The sequence below is a fragment of the Leucoraja erinacea genome, chromosome 36 (genome assembly GCF_028641065.1).
Source record: "Leucoraja erinacea ecotype New England chromosome 36, Leri_hhj_1, whole genome shotgun sequence".
NCBI lineage: Eukaryota > Metazoa > Chordata > Chondrichthyes > Rajiformes > Rajidae > Leucoraja > Leucoraja erinaceus.
The window spans coordinates 4,712,993-4,729,251 of NC_073412.1; the positions used below are offsets into that span (position 1 = coordinate 4,712,993).

At 43.2% G+C, this 16,259-nt stretch overlaps 1 protein-coding gene across 2 annotated transcripts in view; it reads right to left on the minus strand.

Moving 5' to 3' along the window:
* Nucleotides 1-2,551: 2,551 nt before the first annotated feature.
* Nucleotides 2,552-16,259, minus strand: part of terb2 (telomere repeat binding bouquet formation protein 2) — a 22,798-nt gene continuing 9,090 nt past the window's right edge. For both annotated transcript variants that reach the window (XM_055662522.1, XM_055662521.1), the window contains 3 exons: nucleotides 14,730-14,839; nucleotides 11,831-11,922; nucleotides 2,552-5,402 (listed from right to left, as the gene is read on the minus strand). In XM_055662522.1, coding sequence (XP_055518497.1) covers nucleotides 5,242-5,402; nucleotides 11,831-11,922; nucleotides 14,730-14,839 — 363 coding nt within the window. In that variant the 3' untranslated portion in view covers nucleotides 2,552-5,241. The remainder of the gene's footprint in view (nucleotides 5,403-11,830; nucleotides 11,923-14,729; nucleotides 14,840-16,259) is intronic.

Sequence of the window (16,259 nt, forward strand, 5' to 3'; positions counted from 1 at the left end):
CTCTGACACCCGAGTCGGACGTTTGTTCAACAAGATGCCTGAACCATGGAAAATTGCTTGTTCCATTGGACAACTTTTGACTTGAGGCCACCCTACAATTTTGCGCCAGGAACATTAGTGTAAAAGCAGAGGTGCGAAACAAGGGTGAAGAATTGAGAATTACGAAGGGTGAAGGAGCAACAAGTAGCTGGGAGCAACAACACCTCTGACAGCAGGAATGTGGTAGTAACATGGCCAAGAGTGTTTGAGAGAACAAGTCTTAAACATGTAAGCATTGTTGTGGCTTTGGAATGGCCTGAGGCATTAAAAGGAACCAGATAAATACAAGTCGTTCTTTCATTTGAACTCACAAGTGTACACTCATTGAATCATACGGGGAAAGGGCATCAATGTCAATGATATTTTGTAACTGGGGTAAGCTATGACTGTTCAGCTGGATTGTGGCCAAGCTGCATGGAGACCTCTTAGTTTGCATCATTGCAACACCAAAATGAGTTTTTAATGCATATCATTTCTTATTTCTTAATTTAGTTCTTTTAGTAATTCACCAAGAACCCAGGAAATTCATTGAGAATTTTGCAACAGCGCGAAGACATAGCGAGCAGTAACATTCATTCCCAATGAGACTGGGATGGAGGTCGGGGAGAAAGAAAATAGGGCAGACGGCTCACTGAAAGTACGCATGCAGGAACAGCAGGCAGTGAAGAAAGCTCATGGTCTTCATAGCGAGAGGATTTGAGTATAGGAGCAAGGAGGTCCTACTGCAGTTGTACAGGGCCCTGGTGAGACTGCATCTGGAGTGTTGTATGCAGATTTGGTCTCCTAGTTTGAGGAAGGACTTTCTTGCTATTGAGGGAGTGCAGCGGAGGATCACCAGGTTAATTCCAGGGATGGTGGGACTGACATATGATGAAAGAATGGATCGACTGGGCTTATATTCACAGGAATTTAGAAGGATGAGAGGATATCTTATAGAAACATATAACATATAACATTATTAAGTGATTGGGCCGGCAAGATGCAGGAAAATTGTTCCTGGTGTTGGAGGAGTCCAGAACAAGGGGACACAGTTTAAGAATAAGGGGTAGACCATTTAGGAGATAAGGAAAAACCTTTTCACCCAGAGAGTTGTGGAATTCTCTGCCAGAGAGGGCAGTGGAGGCCAATTCACTGGATGTATTCAAGAGAGTTGGATACAGCTCTTAGGGCTAAAGGAATCAAGGGATATGGGGTGAAAGGGATACTGGATGATCAGCCATGATCATATTGAATGGTGGTGCTGGTTCAAAGGGCCGAATGGCCTACTCCTGCACCTATTTTCTATGTTTCTAAAACAAACTGAAGCAAATTATCATGTAGGAAGGAACTGTGGATCTATCTAAAGGGAAGATAGACTCAAAAAGCTGGAGTAACTCAGTGGGTCAGACAGCACCTCTGGGTCATCCTCTTTTCTCCAGAGATGCTGTCTGACCAGCTGAGTTACTCCAGCTATTTGTGTCTATCCAAAGCAAATAATCAACTGGAAGCTTCACTGATTGCTGCTAGATAAAATAAGGAAGTATATAAAAGTATATAACACGTATAGTTTGAATTGTTGCACAAGCAATTTATCCATTAACTAAATTATCGAGGACAACTATACGTTTATGGGGCAAGAGTTGAGATGTGGTTAGCAAGTGATTACTTAGGGTGTCCACTGGCACATGAGTAATCTACCTCAATCTTTCGTCATTCACAAAATGTCACTAGATTATCTGAGGATTGAATACCCTCATTCATGGGGATTTTCCCAGCTGGAATTTCCGCCTCTTGCGCTGGCCTTGAAAGGACTCTTTCTTGTTGCAAAGGGTTGCTGCCTATTCGTGCCATATACCCGAGAAGAAAAGTAATTACTTTTAAGATGAATCGGTGTCAATAGTTACATCGTGTTTACCAGGGGTCACAGAGAGCTGAGTACATCATTAGCCTGAACAATGAATGTCTTTGAAAGTTATGGCCATTTCATGACTGTTTTTTTTCAGGAGAAATTCCTGTGGGGCCTATAATAACATCACAGAGACAAAGACAAATAAAGAACAATTGATTCATTGTTCTGGAAAACAGGTACGGTTGCAATTGTGTTTTATTAAAATAGATTACAGTCCTAGGCACAAGGAAACCTTTAGCTTTAGTTTTAGAGATACAGCGCGGAAACAGGCCCTTTGGCCCACCTCGTCCGCGCCGACCAGCGATCCCCGCACGTTAACACTGTCCTACACACACTAGGAGCATTTTTTACATTTATACCAAGCCAATTAACCTACAAACCTGTGTTTAAGAAGGAACTGCAGATGCTGGAGAATCGAAGGTACACAAAAAAGCTGGTGAAACTCAGCAGGTGCAGCAGCATCTATGGAGCGAAGGAAATAAGCGACGTTTCGGGACGAAACCCAAAGGAAATAGGCAACGTTTCGGGTCGAAACCCGAAGGGTTTCGGGACGAAACGTTGCCTATTTCCTTCACTCCATAGATGCTGCTGCGCCCGCTGAGTTTCTCCAGCTTTTTTGTGAACCTACAAACCTGTACGTCTTTGGAATGTGGGAGGAAACCGAAGATCTCGGGGAAAACCCACGCAGGTCACGGGGAGAACGTACAAACTACGTACAGACAGCGCCCGTAATCGGGATCGAACCCGGGTCTCCGGCGCTGCATTCGCTGTAAGGCGGCAGCTCTACCGCTGCGCCACCGTGACCGCCCTTGCACAAACCTCGTACAACTGCATCTTTATAACAAGACTCATGCCCATTGAGCTCCAGAGAACTATCTGAACATTAGATTATTATTCGGTCCTGCAGACCAATACTATGAGAAGTGAAGAGTTTGTACCGTTCTTACTGAATGGTTGTGGCATTGTATTGGTTCTTGAGACTATTGTTCTTCTATACACCAAATAATTTCCTGCAGTCGTTCAAAATTTCAAGGTCGGTTTATTGCCACATGTACCAATTAAGGTACAGTGAAAAGGATGCTATCCAACTTGGACAGGGATCTGCAAATGGTGGTATTCCCACATCTCCTTCTTGGTGATGGAAGATGCAGGTTTGCAAGATGTGTTCAGAGTAACGGAAGCTGCCTGTAAAATACTTCTGCATGCAGGCTGTAACATGATGTGGGAGTCCCGAGCAAGGGTAGTGTTTATTAACCTTTAACTGAATGCTTGCTGGAAGTTTTAATACGAGTCAAGAGTCGGACATAATTCTGCCTATCCAGAGTTACATATAGGCCGGATCAGGTAAAGATAGTAGCAATCACTAGTGTAAACGTTTCGACGATTTATGTCACGCTGGCAGTTAGAAATGAGTGGAAATGCTGAGTCCCGCTGAGTTACTCCAGCTTTTTGTGTCTATCTCAGGTGAAGATATCCTTACTATCAGATGCCTCCTACCCCACCTGTAAGAGGCTGTGCTTCCCACATTCGCTTCAATGTCCATTTCAGAACCCACAAGACATGATGGGATGAAATTTGTCCTCGACCCCAAGTTGCTACCTCAGAACAGCAACCACAACACACCAAATCACTCCATTAAATGTCCAATACTCTTGCACATTGAGGTCATGAAAAGTCTTCCTGGTTTTTTCTTAATAGCTTCTGGTAAGGCGAAGGAAACGTTTTCTAAATTTTCCCCTTTGTCATTTTGGACTTTGTTCGCTGGTGATAACTAACCTTTTGTAATAAGTTGCTCAAAGTATGGTGTGATTGCATCAGGAACTCAACGATCAGGCTTTCATTTTTCTGTAAATAACTGTGGGTTCAAACTCCGATCTAGACACTTGAGCACTGAAATTTGAACTGAATCTTCAGTGGAGGACTGATGGATTGCTGCAGCTCAGAAGTGACATCAGGTTACAGCCAGGCTCCATTCGCTCCTTTGCTCAAGATGCAGAAGATTCGATGGCACTAATTTGAAAGGGAACAGGAGAGTTCTTCCTTGTAACTAGAAAAATACTGATTCAGATTATGTGATGGGTATCACAAATCTACTTGCAAGGGTGTGGTCTGTACAAGATTCCCACATTGCAACAGAGCATCCACCTCGTTGAAATTCACACTTACAACTTTAGATACGCACTTTAAAGCATGACAGGTTAGCTGAACACTAAGGGTGTAACTATTGACGACAATCTGCTCTCTTGTGATGAGCCATTTGCTGATTACGTTGGAATGACTAAGTCAGATGTTGAAGGTTGAGGAATGGATGGAGCCACGGTCTAGCCATGGGTAGCACAGTGGCATAGTGGTGGAGCTACTGCCTCACAGCGACAGAGACCCGGGTTCGATCCTGACTACGGGTGCTGTCTGTACGGAGTTTGTACGTTCTCCCCGTGGGTTTCCTCCCACACTCCAAAGTTTCCTCCCACACTCCAAAAAACACACACAGGTGTGTAGGTTAATTGGCTTGGTATAAATGTAAAAGTGTGTGTGTGTGTAGGATAATGTAAGTGTGCGGGGATCGCTGGTCAGTGTAAACTCGGTGGGCCGAAGGGCCTGTTTCTGCGCTGTATCTCTAAACTAAACAAATGCAGGAATAAAAATGCATAAGTGCACAGTGGTTAGCTGTTGGTTTGATGCAAGATTATTTATAAAACAGAGTTGGTTTGCCCTCCTGTGGCAGATACTACTCACTACAAACTCTTTAAATGAAAACTCAATCATCTGCCCCAGGTATTTTCACATGTATCTTAGTTGAAAGCAAGTTTAACCACATCTCCAAAATCCAATAACTGAGAAGCAAATCATTTTATTGTGTTTAACAATCAGCTGCCCGCACCATTACCGCACTCTCATTCCAACAAAGGCTACAACAGATTCAAACCATGCACTTAATAGAGTCACGAAAAATGGGAGTTTGAACAATATGATAGAATTGCTTAAAGTTACAAAAGACCTCAATAAATATGAAAATGAATATGCACACAGAATGAGGACCATTTCTCCTTGTGAGATGAATAGAAACACAAACATCTTCTTACTTTTTAATTCTATATAAAAATCTAAGAAGTTATGCATTTAAGCCAACACTTTCTTTTTAACACTGAAGACAAATATAAATACAAGAACTTCAATTGCACAGGAAAGAAAGATCTGGGTTAATCTTTGCATTTCTGACATCAGTCACTGAAGCACAGCTCATTATGCCAAGGTTTAAATCACCAGAGGTAACTGAACTGAAATCCTCCCAAATGAGGCTAATGTCAGCTTTGTTAATGTGTGTGAATGAAGGTGGGATTCCGTTTTTTGGATCTCAAAAGTGAGAAGACGTTCCTTTCTCTCTGAACCCGACACACGGAATATTGTGCGCAGCCGGGAATGAAGTCGTCTAAATTCCCTGAGTACTTCTTCAGTTCATCAATAGAGATAAAACCTAATCAGAATTAACAAAACAAATTACTACGGTTACAACCAAGCAGTTTGCCACCAAAGCATTTATTTTTTAATATGGGTGGAGCATTTCATCGACGACTGATACTTTTTGGACAAACTGTTTAACTCACTTGTTTACAGTGATACCTTCTCAGCTCTTCATTCTAGAGTGGTGTAAAGGGCTGTCCCACTTGGGCGTAATTTGCGTGTCATTTACGCAACATCATTTACGGGTCACGACGCAGAACGCGCGCGTCGTGATGCACACATGAGGCGCGCAAGGCGTGCATTACGCGCGCATGGAGCGTGGTGAGGCTTGGTGGCGTAGGCAATGGCGCGAGGTCACGCGCGGCGCCCCAGGATTTTGGGATTCACAAAATCTTCACTCGCCACCTGTGTCACACGCAAATGACGCCCAAGTGGGACAGGCCCTTAAATGTCCTGAGGATAACAGTTTTGGTAGCCTGATTGAAGCATACAGGCCAAGCCCCTAGTACAAGAGGGAACGCTTGTATCTTGATTTTCCATAATGTGAAGCCACGTCATTTCTCAGACTTCAAGAAACGCACGTTGAAAGAAATGCGTAGACTTATTTTTAATGCGCATAAATGCTATGTGGGCAAATTTTATTCCATATCTCAGATTGTTTGCTCGTGATCTGTGAATTCTGTAAGGGGAAATTTCTGTTACCGGATAGGCAGTAAAGCAGGGTTCACTTGTATTAACACTGTACTTTGTACATCATGAACTCTTGTTTTCTTCAGTAACCCCGGGTGCTGCGTCTTATCAATAAACTTACGGGAAATGAACGCCTAGTACAAATATGGCACATGTTGCTTCAAAGAACTCCAAACCCTGATCAAACATGATTTCCCTTTTACAAAAACCATGTTGACTTTGACTGTAGACAAAAATGTTGGAGAAACTCATCGGGTGAGGCAGCATCTATGGAGAGAAGGAAATGGCGACGTTTTGGGTCGAGACCCTTCTTTAGTTTTTCCTACTTTACTTTGTGAATCTTTAAAATTCAATCCATTTTCCAATCACAATGCATTTTTCCTGATTTTTGGAAATCTTAAGACAATTAACATCAACTTATCTCTAAAATTTCTGGAGATCCATCAACATTCATCAATTTGATGGATTGATTGAATTAATTGAAAGATACAGAATGGAAACAGGCCCTTTGGGTCACCGAGTTCACGCCGACCATCGATTAACCATTGACACTTGTTCAATGGGGTGGGAGATTGCAATCTTCACGTGGTCCACCCTGTTTTGACTAATGCAAACAACTCGACGTGCACAAACAAGACCAAATGGAACAAGTTGATCTACAACTTCAGGCTGTGCACGCCATACGCAAGAGGAAGACTTGTTCAATGTTATCCCAGTTTCACACCCACTCACTACACACTAATGGAAATTTACAGAGGCCAATTAACCTACAAACCCACACGTCTTTGAAATGCGGGAGGAAATTGGAGCCCATGCCTTCAGAGGGAGAATGTGCAAACTCCACACAGACAGCACCTAAAGTCACGATACAACCTGGCTCTCTGTCACTGTGAGGCAGAGCTGCATAACTGTGCCACCCTTCACCAGCCGCACCACTGTGCTACCCTGTTCCGAGATATTCCCTTTATCCTATCTATTCATGCTTCCCATGCCACTCACTCAACAGCTTGTATCCAACTTGTAGTCACAAAATGCTGGAGAAGCTCAGCAGGACAGGCAGCATCTCTGGAGAAATGGGTGACGTTTTGTTTCGAGACCAAAAACGTCACCCATTCCTTCTCTCCAGAGATGCTGCCTGTCCACCGAGTTACTCCAGCATTTTGTGTCTATCTTAGAATAGAATAGAATAGAATAGAATCTTTATTTGCCACGCAACCAGGGTTGGTGGTATTTGGGTTCGGTACATGATGGTACACTGCTTTAGTTACATACCACTAACAACACAGATCACCGTAATAAAGTGCATCCATACCACATCACAAATCACAAATCTCACCAACAATACATAGTGCAAAAGAACAAAGACAAGACACTGTATACATCAAAAGTCATATTATTGTCTGATTATTGGACGGAATTGAGAGTTCTTATTGCTGAGGGGAAGAAACTGTTTTTAAAGCGGGTGGTTTTAGTAGCAAGTGACCTGAGGCGCCTCCCTGAAGGGAGAGACTGAAAAAGGTGGTTTGCTGGATGGGAGTGGTCCGAGATGATCTTTTTTGCCCGTTTTGAGGTACGTTGGAGATAAATGGAATGGATTGAGGGGAGGGGGGAGTTGATGATCCTGGAGGCCTTGGAGACAATGCGTGTATTCTGTGTAGTGAGTGACTATCGGTGTTACCGTACCAGACTGTGATTGAGGAGGTGATGATGCTTTCAATGATTGATTGATAGAAACGGACCAGGAGGTGTTTATGGACTCTGAACTTTTTGAGCTGTCTGAGGAAATATAGGCGTTGTTGACCTTTCTTGATGACGTGGTCTGCATTGATGTGCCATTTTAGGTTATTGGAGATATAGGTGCCTAGAAACTTAAATGAGTTTGTGGAGGTTATGGGGTGAGAGTTGACATGGACCGGGGGGTTTGTGGTTTTGATTGCGTCTGAAATCTATGATGATTTCTAAGGTTTTTGAAGTATTAAGCTGGAGGTTGTTGTCTGCTCTGCGCACCATTTGACTGCGCTATCGACTGTTAGATGGTATTGTGATACTTTGTTGTCTGAGATAAGGCCAATTATTGTTGTGTCGTCTGCATATTTAAAAATTTTAACTGAGCTGCATTGGGATGTGAGGTTGTTGGTGTAAAGTGAGAAGAGCTGGGGTGACGGAACGCACCCTTGGGGGGCTCCTATGTTGAGAGTCAAAGGGCTGGAGAGTTTTTCACCCACCTTGACTCTTTGCTGTCTGTTTGTTAGAAAGTGTAGAATCCAATGGCACATGGCTGGGTGAATGCTCATGTCCAACATTTTATTGTAGAGTTTAATTGGGTGTATAGTATTAAAGGCCGAGCTAAAATCTATAAACAGGATGCGTGCATAGGTGTTCGGTGATTCCAGATGATGTAGGGAATAGTGAAGAGCTAAGTTGATAGCATGGAGAGCATGGATAGGTGACGTTTCGGGTCGGGACTCTTCCTCGGTCAGTTTGTTTCGGATTGATGGATTGATAGATACAGCATGGAAACAGGCCCTTCTGCCCACCTGAATCCAAGCCCACCACCGATCACCCTTTCACACCAGGTCTGGGGTATCCCACTTTTGCATCCACTGCATAAACACACACTAGGGACAATTTATGAGTGTGGGAGGAAACTGAAGATCAGGGTGAAAACGGGTCACGGGGAGAACGTGCAAACTCCGTACAGACAGCACCTGTAGTCGGGATTGAACGCGGGTCTCCGGCGCTGTAAGGCAGTAACTCTACCGCTGTGCCCTGAAGTTTTACTTATATCAGTTTTATACTTTCCATTCATTGTTCCGAATCCTCGAAACTAGCCCTCAGTATAAGATTTTTTGTTGAACCTCTACCTTGCTGTACCTGAACATATGATGATCACCCCAACTGGCGCAGCAGTAGAGTTAGAGGGGCTTCTCTACCACACCCTGCCCCCCATGTCCAGCAGCGGAAGGTCCCTAGACTGTGGTCCTCCCACACAGAGCCTAGGCGTTGGCTGCACCGAGCTTCAGTGCGTCCCTCAGCACGTACTCCCGCAGTCAGGAGGGCGGGCCAGTCGGCAACATTCCCCGACGGACATCTCGAGACCAAACACGTCACCCATTCCTTCTCTCCAGAGATGCTGCCTGTCCACCGAGTTACTCCAGCATTTTGTGTCTTTCTTCAGTGTAAACCGGCATCTGAAGTCCCTTCCTCCACATTATATCTAACCTGATTTTGCTCTTTCCCATTTCTGATAAAAGATCTTTGACTTAAATCATTTTTCTTTCACCATTGATGCTGCCTGAGCTGGTCAGTGACAACAAGTGACGCCTGTATGGTAGTGGACAAAAGAGTCGTACCTTTTTCTGCTCGCTGCTGGATTTTCAACAGTTTGAAAATTTTCGGCGACCTGCTGCGACTATGACGGGTGCCGGCAAGTCGCCGAAAAAAAATCGCGCAAGTGGGACAGGCCCTTTAGAATGTTGGACTTGCTAAGGAAATAAATGAGGCAAACAGGGTCTTGGCGAGACCACACTTGGAGTATTGCGTACAGTTTTGGTCTCCTAATCTGAGGAAAGACATTCTTGCCATAGAGGGAGTACAGAGAAGGTTCACCAGATTGATTCCTGGGATGTCAAGACTTTCATATGAAGAAAGACTGGATAGACTCGGCTTGTACACGATAGAATTTAGAAGATTGAGGGGGGATCTTATAGAAGCTTACAAAATTCTTAAGGGGTTGGACAGGCTAGATGCAGGAAGATTGTTCCCGATGTTGGGGAAGTCCAGAACAAGGGGTCACAGTTTAAGCATAAGAGGGAAATCTTTTAGGACCGAGATGAGGAAAACATTTTTTTCACACAGAGAGTGGAATTCTCTGCCACAGAAGGTAGTTGAGGCCACAGTTCATTGGCTATATTTAAGAGGGAGTTAGATGTGGCCCTTGTGGCTAAAGGGGTCAGGGGGTATGGAGAGAAGGCAGGTACAGGATACTGAGTTGGATGATCAGCCATGATCATATTGAATGGCGGTGCAGGCTCGAAGGGCCGAATGGCCTACTCCTGCACCTATTTTCTATGTTTCTAACAGCATTGATGTGCTTAAACTGGATAAATATTCAAGAGGGATTCATTCCTTGTTATGGAACAGAATGTCCAAAGAAAATCTAGCTATTTAGTGGAAAATAAACAGCAGCATATTTCTGCCCTAATTAATATTAATGCAATTCAACATGAAAGAGAATTAAACATTACTTTCTCTATGTTATTCAACAACTATGACAAACTAGCAAGTACAGCAAAACTGAAAATGTTCATAAGATCCATAATGTGGGACACCATACATGCACTTCAAAGCTACACAAAAATGCTGGAGAAACTCAGCGGGTGCAGCAGCATCTATGGAGTGAAGGAAATAGGCGATGTTTCGGGCCGAAACCCTTCTTCAGACTGATGGGGGGGGGGGGGAGAAGGAAGGAAAAAGGGAGGAGGAGGAGCCCGAGGGCGGGGGGATGGGAGGAGACAGCTCGAGGGTTAAGGAAGGGGAGGAGACAGCAAGGGCTAGCAAAATTGGGAGAATTCAACGTTCATGCCAACCGGACGCAAGCAACCCAGGCGGAATACGAGGTGCTGTTCCTCCAATTTCCGGCGTTGCTCACTCTGGCAATGGAGGAGACCCAGGACAGAGAGGTCGGATTGGGAATGGGAGGGGGAGTTGAAGTGCTGAGCCACCGGGAGTTCAGGTAGGTTATTGCGGACTGAGCGGAGGTGTTCGGCGAAACGATCGCCCAACCTCCGCTTAATCTCCCCGATGTAAATCAGCTGACATCTAGAGCAGCGGATGCAGTAGATGAGGTTGGAGGAGATACAGGTGAACCTTTGTCGCGCCTGGAACGACTGCTTGGGTCCTTGAATGGAGTCGAGGGGGGAGGTGAAGGAGATAATACATTTGCAAATTATGTCCTTCACTGTCCAAATACCTCAAAACAATTAAATCCTAAGGAACTACTTCTAAAATATCTGAAGGAAGGAACTGCAGATGCCGGTTTATACCGAAGATAGACACAAAATGCTGGAGTAACTCAGCGGTTCAGGCACCATCCCTGGAGAAAAAGGAATAGGAGATGTTTCGGGTCGAGACCCTTCTTCAGACTGAGAGTCAGGGGAAATGAGAAACGAGAGGCTGTGAAAAGGTTCAGAGCAAATCAGAGCCGGCACTAATGACCAAGGAAAGGTGGAGCCCACAATGGTCCATTGTTGGCTGTGGAAGAGGTGATAATAAAGGTATATCTGGATGAGAACATTGGAACCAGCTAGGGTGGGAGAGGGGCAGAGAGAGAGGGAATGCAGGGGCTACCTGAAATTAGCGAAATCTTTTTTTTTTGTTTAAGGAACTATAAGGAAATGCAGCAGTCATTCATTAAGCACTTATCAAGTCCAATACATAGCCGATAGATAAACGGATTAGATAACCAGTTTTGATTTAATATTGGATTGAATATTGGGGGGAAAATCTGCATTTCTTACAGTGGTGTGATTGACTCTTTTGCAGCCACTCTTGGTGGATTCAACAACAAATGCAGCACTCTGGTGTACAGCCCTTAATCAAGTACGTTCTCGTATTGTATAATGACACTGCCCAAATGCTTAAACCTCAAACACACATGGGGCACTAAACCAGACCTCTGTGAACTAGCCAAAATGAAAACATTGTACAAGCATTGAAGAAACGTAAATGTAACCAAATTCAAATCCTTACCGGTGACCATGTTGTTGACAGGGTACATCTGCTGAACGTGACATGGGGCGGCTTCAAATGATGGGGTTCCAATGACTAAATGCTGGCTTCCGCTTTAAAAATATGAAAAACATCTGTAACTTCCACGTTTAATAATATCCATGAAATATCAAAACACCAGTTATGACATTTAGATGTAATAGTGACCCAAGTCATGCAAGTTTCCATGCTAATGGCAACCTGTATCAGTTAACATGAACCAGCATGATTGGACTGTGACTGCTGCCCATAAGCGTATGCGAAAGGCCAATTAGAATACCTTAATGCCATGGAAATACTTATGCGGGGAATGGGTGCTAAAAGTCCACCTGGAAACTTGCTTCAAGCGTAACTAAGGTCAATTTTAACCTTCAATTTGCTTGGGCGACTCTACTTTAGAAAACGGCCACAGATTTGGATAGAGTGGATGTGGAGAGGATGGTTCCACTAGTGGGAGAGTCTAGGACCAGAGCCTTAGAATTAAAGGATGTTCCTTTAGTATGAAGATGAGGAGGAATTTCTTTAGTCAGAGGGTGGTGAATTTGTGGAATTCATTGCCACAGAAAGCTGTGGAGGCCAAGCCAATGGACATTTTTTAAGGGATGGATAGATTCTTGTTGTCAGGGGTCATATGGAGAAGGCAGGAGAATGGGGTTGAGAGGGAGAGATAGATCAGGCATGATTGAATGGCGGAGTAGACCTGATGGGCCAAATGGCCTAATTCTGCTCCTATCACTTATGAACTTATGAACATGCAATTACCCCACTATTAGCCAATTTCCAGGACAACCTTCATTATCCCGCTGCAATTTTAATCAATGAATTCAATGTTTGGGGCAATTCAACTGTATTAAGTCAGGGTTTTAATTAGGTACATAGATAATTGATCAGGAAGGAAAGAGTCTCCCTATTCAGTTTTAAAATTAACTTGCTGCAAAAGCAAATTGAACATTTTAATGCCTATCCGGTCATAAATATTATCAGTTACAAGATCAGTAAAGAAAGGAATTATTTCAAATACATGGTACAGGCACATTCAGTACTACATGTAAACCATGCCCACTTAAATAAACAGGAGTATTATCAAGTTTTTGAATGCAGGGTTGATAATGCAGTCCTTGTATAGTGCCTTTACCCCACATACTTCCACAGTGATATGGCGATCAGACACAAACAAAATATTTTGTTGGCATTGCTGGCAGGCACTCATTGATGTGCTGAGTGTGATACAACTGGTTGAAATTAATTTCTAATGCCCCTGTCCCACTTAGGAAACCTGAATGGAAACCCCTGGAGACTTTGCGCCCCACCCAAGGTTTCCATGCGGTTCCCGGAGGTTGCAGGTGGTTGCAGGTAGTGGAAGCAGGTAGGGAGACTGACAAAAACCTCCGGGAACCGCACGGAAACCTTGGGTGGGGCGCAAAGTCTCCAGAGGTTTCCGTTCAGGTTTCCCAAGTGGGACAGGGGCTTTACTCTGCACATTTGCGAATTGTGTGAAGGGAAATGGGTTTCCTGAGCCAAGGCCAAGTTTGGGAGGAAGGGTGATCAGACACTACAGGCTATGGCGATCAGGAAGTGTTTTGGTGATTTTGTTCCACTGGGCATCAGTGGACCAGAACGAGCTTTGGGTAAATGATGGAGGGGCCGATGTGTGTGAGATCAGGGTCTGTAATCGGAGGCCTGAGGGGATCAGGTGATTGGGTCTAATTGGGTTTCAAAGGGTTGGCAGCTTGTGGGAAATTAAATCCTCAAGCAAATGGGAGACTGGACGATTGCTCTTCAGCTGATCAGAGGAGTCAAAGATGAGATTGTTAGTGTGGAGGTTTGATACTATTGGGGGAGTTGGGGTCTGAAGCATAGAAGGCAAGTATTAGTTGTATCCTCAGTAGGTTGCCAATCTAGCTCTGGGCTGCGACAGCACAGTTGTGCTTGCTCTGATCATTGACAATAGATTCTGGAACAACATGCCTTAGTTTCCCCAGCAACACCCGCAGGATATTGGCAGTTACATTTCTGGAAGGAAGTGAAAGAATCCAGAAATGGTCATGATCGCACTTCACTCAATCCAAATTGTCCGTTCAGTCCTTTAGCATGGAAGTAAACAGTACTATGTAAGGTCTGAAGAAGGGGTTCGGCCCTAAACGTCGCCTATTTTCTTCGCTCCATAGATGCTGCTGCACCCGCTGAGTTTCTCCAGCAATTTTGTGTACCTTCGATCTTCCAGCATCTGCAGTTCCTTCTTGAACACTATGTAAGGTCATATGCTCCTAAGTGATAGGAGCAGAATTACGCCATTTGGCCCATCAAGTCTAATCTGCCATTCAATCATGGCAGTTCGATCTCTCCTAAACCCAATTATCCTGCCTTCTCCCCATAACCCCTGATAAATTAATAGCTTCCTGCACTCGGTGACTATGTAACCCATACAGAGTTTAACAATTGCACCTTCTCTTGCTTTGTAGCAATCTATTTGTCCCCATCGCCTGTCCAAACTAATAGAGCACAAAAAATATATTGGTTCTTCTGGAACTAAATCATGGAAGCTTTACCTATGTATCCATTCACTTCAATAAAAAAAAATGAAGCAATTACGACTGAAGAATCATGAGGAAATTACAAGTTTTAGAATCCATCCGTGGCAGGACTGAGGTGAGGTAAACAGTGAAATACAATGGTACACAAAAATGCTGGAGAAACTCAGCGGGTGCAGCAGCATCTATGGGGCGAAGGAAATAGGCGACGTTTGGGGCCGAAACCCTTCTTCAGACTGAAATACAATGTCTGTGTATTTGTTTTGTTAAAATGAACAATCAGAGAAATTGGTAGATCTTGTAACAAAAGTGCATCTGATATAGGGATAAAAATGAAACAAACAACAAACCTGTCTCCACAATTGGGTGCTTCCTTTTCAACCTGCTCTATTCTCTCCTTAACTGGGCCATGGCACACATCACGTTGTTTCTCTCTTGAAGCAACTGCAACTTCATGTGGCTTTTATAATAAAAATTAAATCAACAAATAGTTACAATCCTACAGCAGTAGAACTAATATATGGTCATTGCTGTGCCGAATATATGTGCACCTTCAAATCCCCATGTTCCTGTTTTGTACCTTTATAGAAATATGTTTCTGCATATATATAAAACTGTTCTCTGTAAATTTTCAATATATTAATCTAGAAAGATGAACAGGCATAACCGATGAAGCAAAAAGGCATAAGGATTAGGAAATACAACGCAGTTCGTTAATGGCAAATTTAACGCCAGAAAATATAAATTGTTTAACTGTTATTTGTAGAAAGAATGAAAAGTGAAATCTTCGTTGAAGGGGCCAGATTGGGTTCATGGAAAACTTCAATGTAAATCAAGGACAATAGCTGATTACATTTCTTTTTAAATTCTGGAAATACACAGAAGGCCATTACTTTAAAACATTGACTCTGTTTTTATCCCCACAAAAGGGCTCCATATTTTCTACATCGACTGCTTTTAAATCTCGTTTCCAGCATGCGCAGTATTTTGCTTTTGAACAAATGTAGATTTGCCAAAAGAAAAACCTTTTATTGTGATTTGGCAAAAACAACAGAAGAATTGAGCATTTCTTTTCAGCCAGAATGAGGTTCAATTGAGTATGTGATTCAGGATGAAATTCCGATATTCGGGCATCCTAAAGGCTCTGGAACAGCAAATTTTCCAGACAACTGATTATTATTATTATTATTATTAGAACACCAAACACACATTTCATTTATATATTTAAGACATTATACAATAGTAGTAGTACATTTCCCAACATTAGTTTAAAGGCTGCTCAGGAAATTCTATCCAGTGAGTTCAAGGCGAGTGCTTAATCCAGGGTCTTAATGTCTTTTAAAGGAATGTAGGAATGGGGCCTAGTCCTGAACTACTACCTACCTCATCGGTGACCCTCGGACTACCCTTGATCGGACTTTGCTGGCTCCACCTTGCACTAAACGTTACTCTCTTATCATGAATTGAAACACTGTAAATGGCTCTATTGTAATCATGTAATGTTCAGATCTGTTCTGAATCACATACTTTATTAAACCTCATTCTGGCTGAAATGAAATGCTAAATTCTTCTGGTGTTTTTTGCCAGATCACTATAAAAGATTTTGCTTTTGGCAAATCTACAGTTGTTCAAAAGCAAAATACTGTGCATGCTGGAAACGAGATTTAAAAGCAGTAGGTGCAGAAAATATGGAGCCCTTGTGTCTTTCCGCTGACTGGATAGCACACAACAAAAGCTTTTCACTGTACCTCGGTACACGTGACAATAAACTAAACTGTAAAACTGTAGTGAGTCTAAAAGGAACAAAGAGGCCAGGTTAGTTTTCAAATATCATGGGAAATAGGGTGCAAATGAGTTGAAAGGGACCATAGAAACAGGGG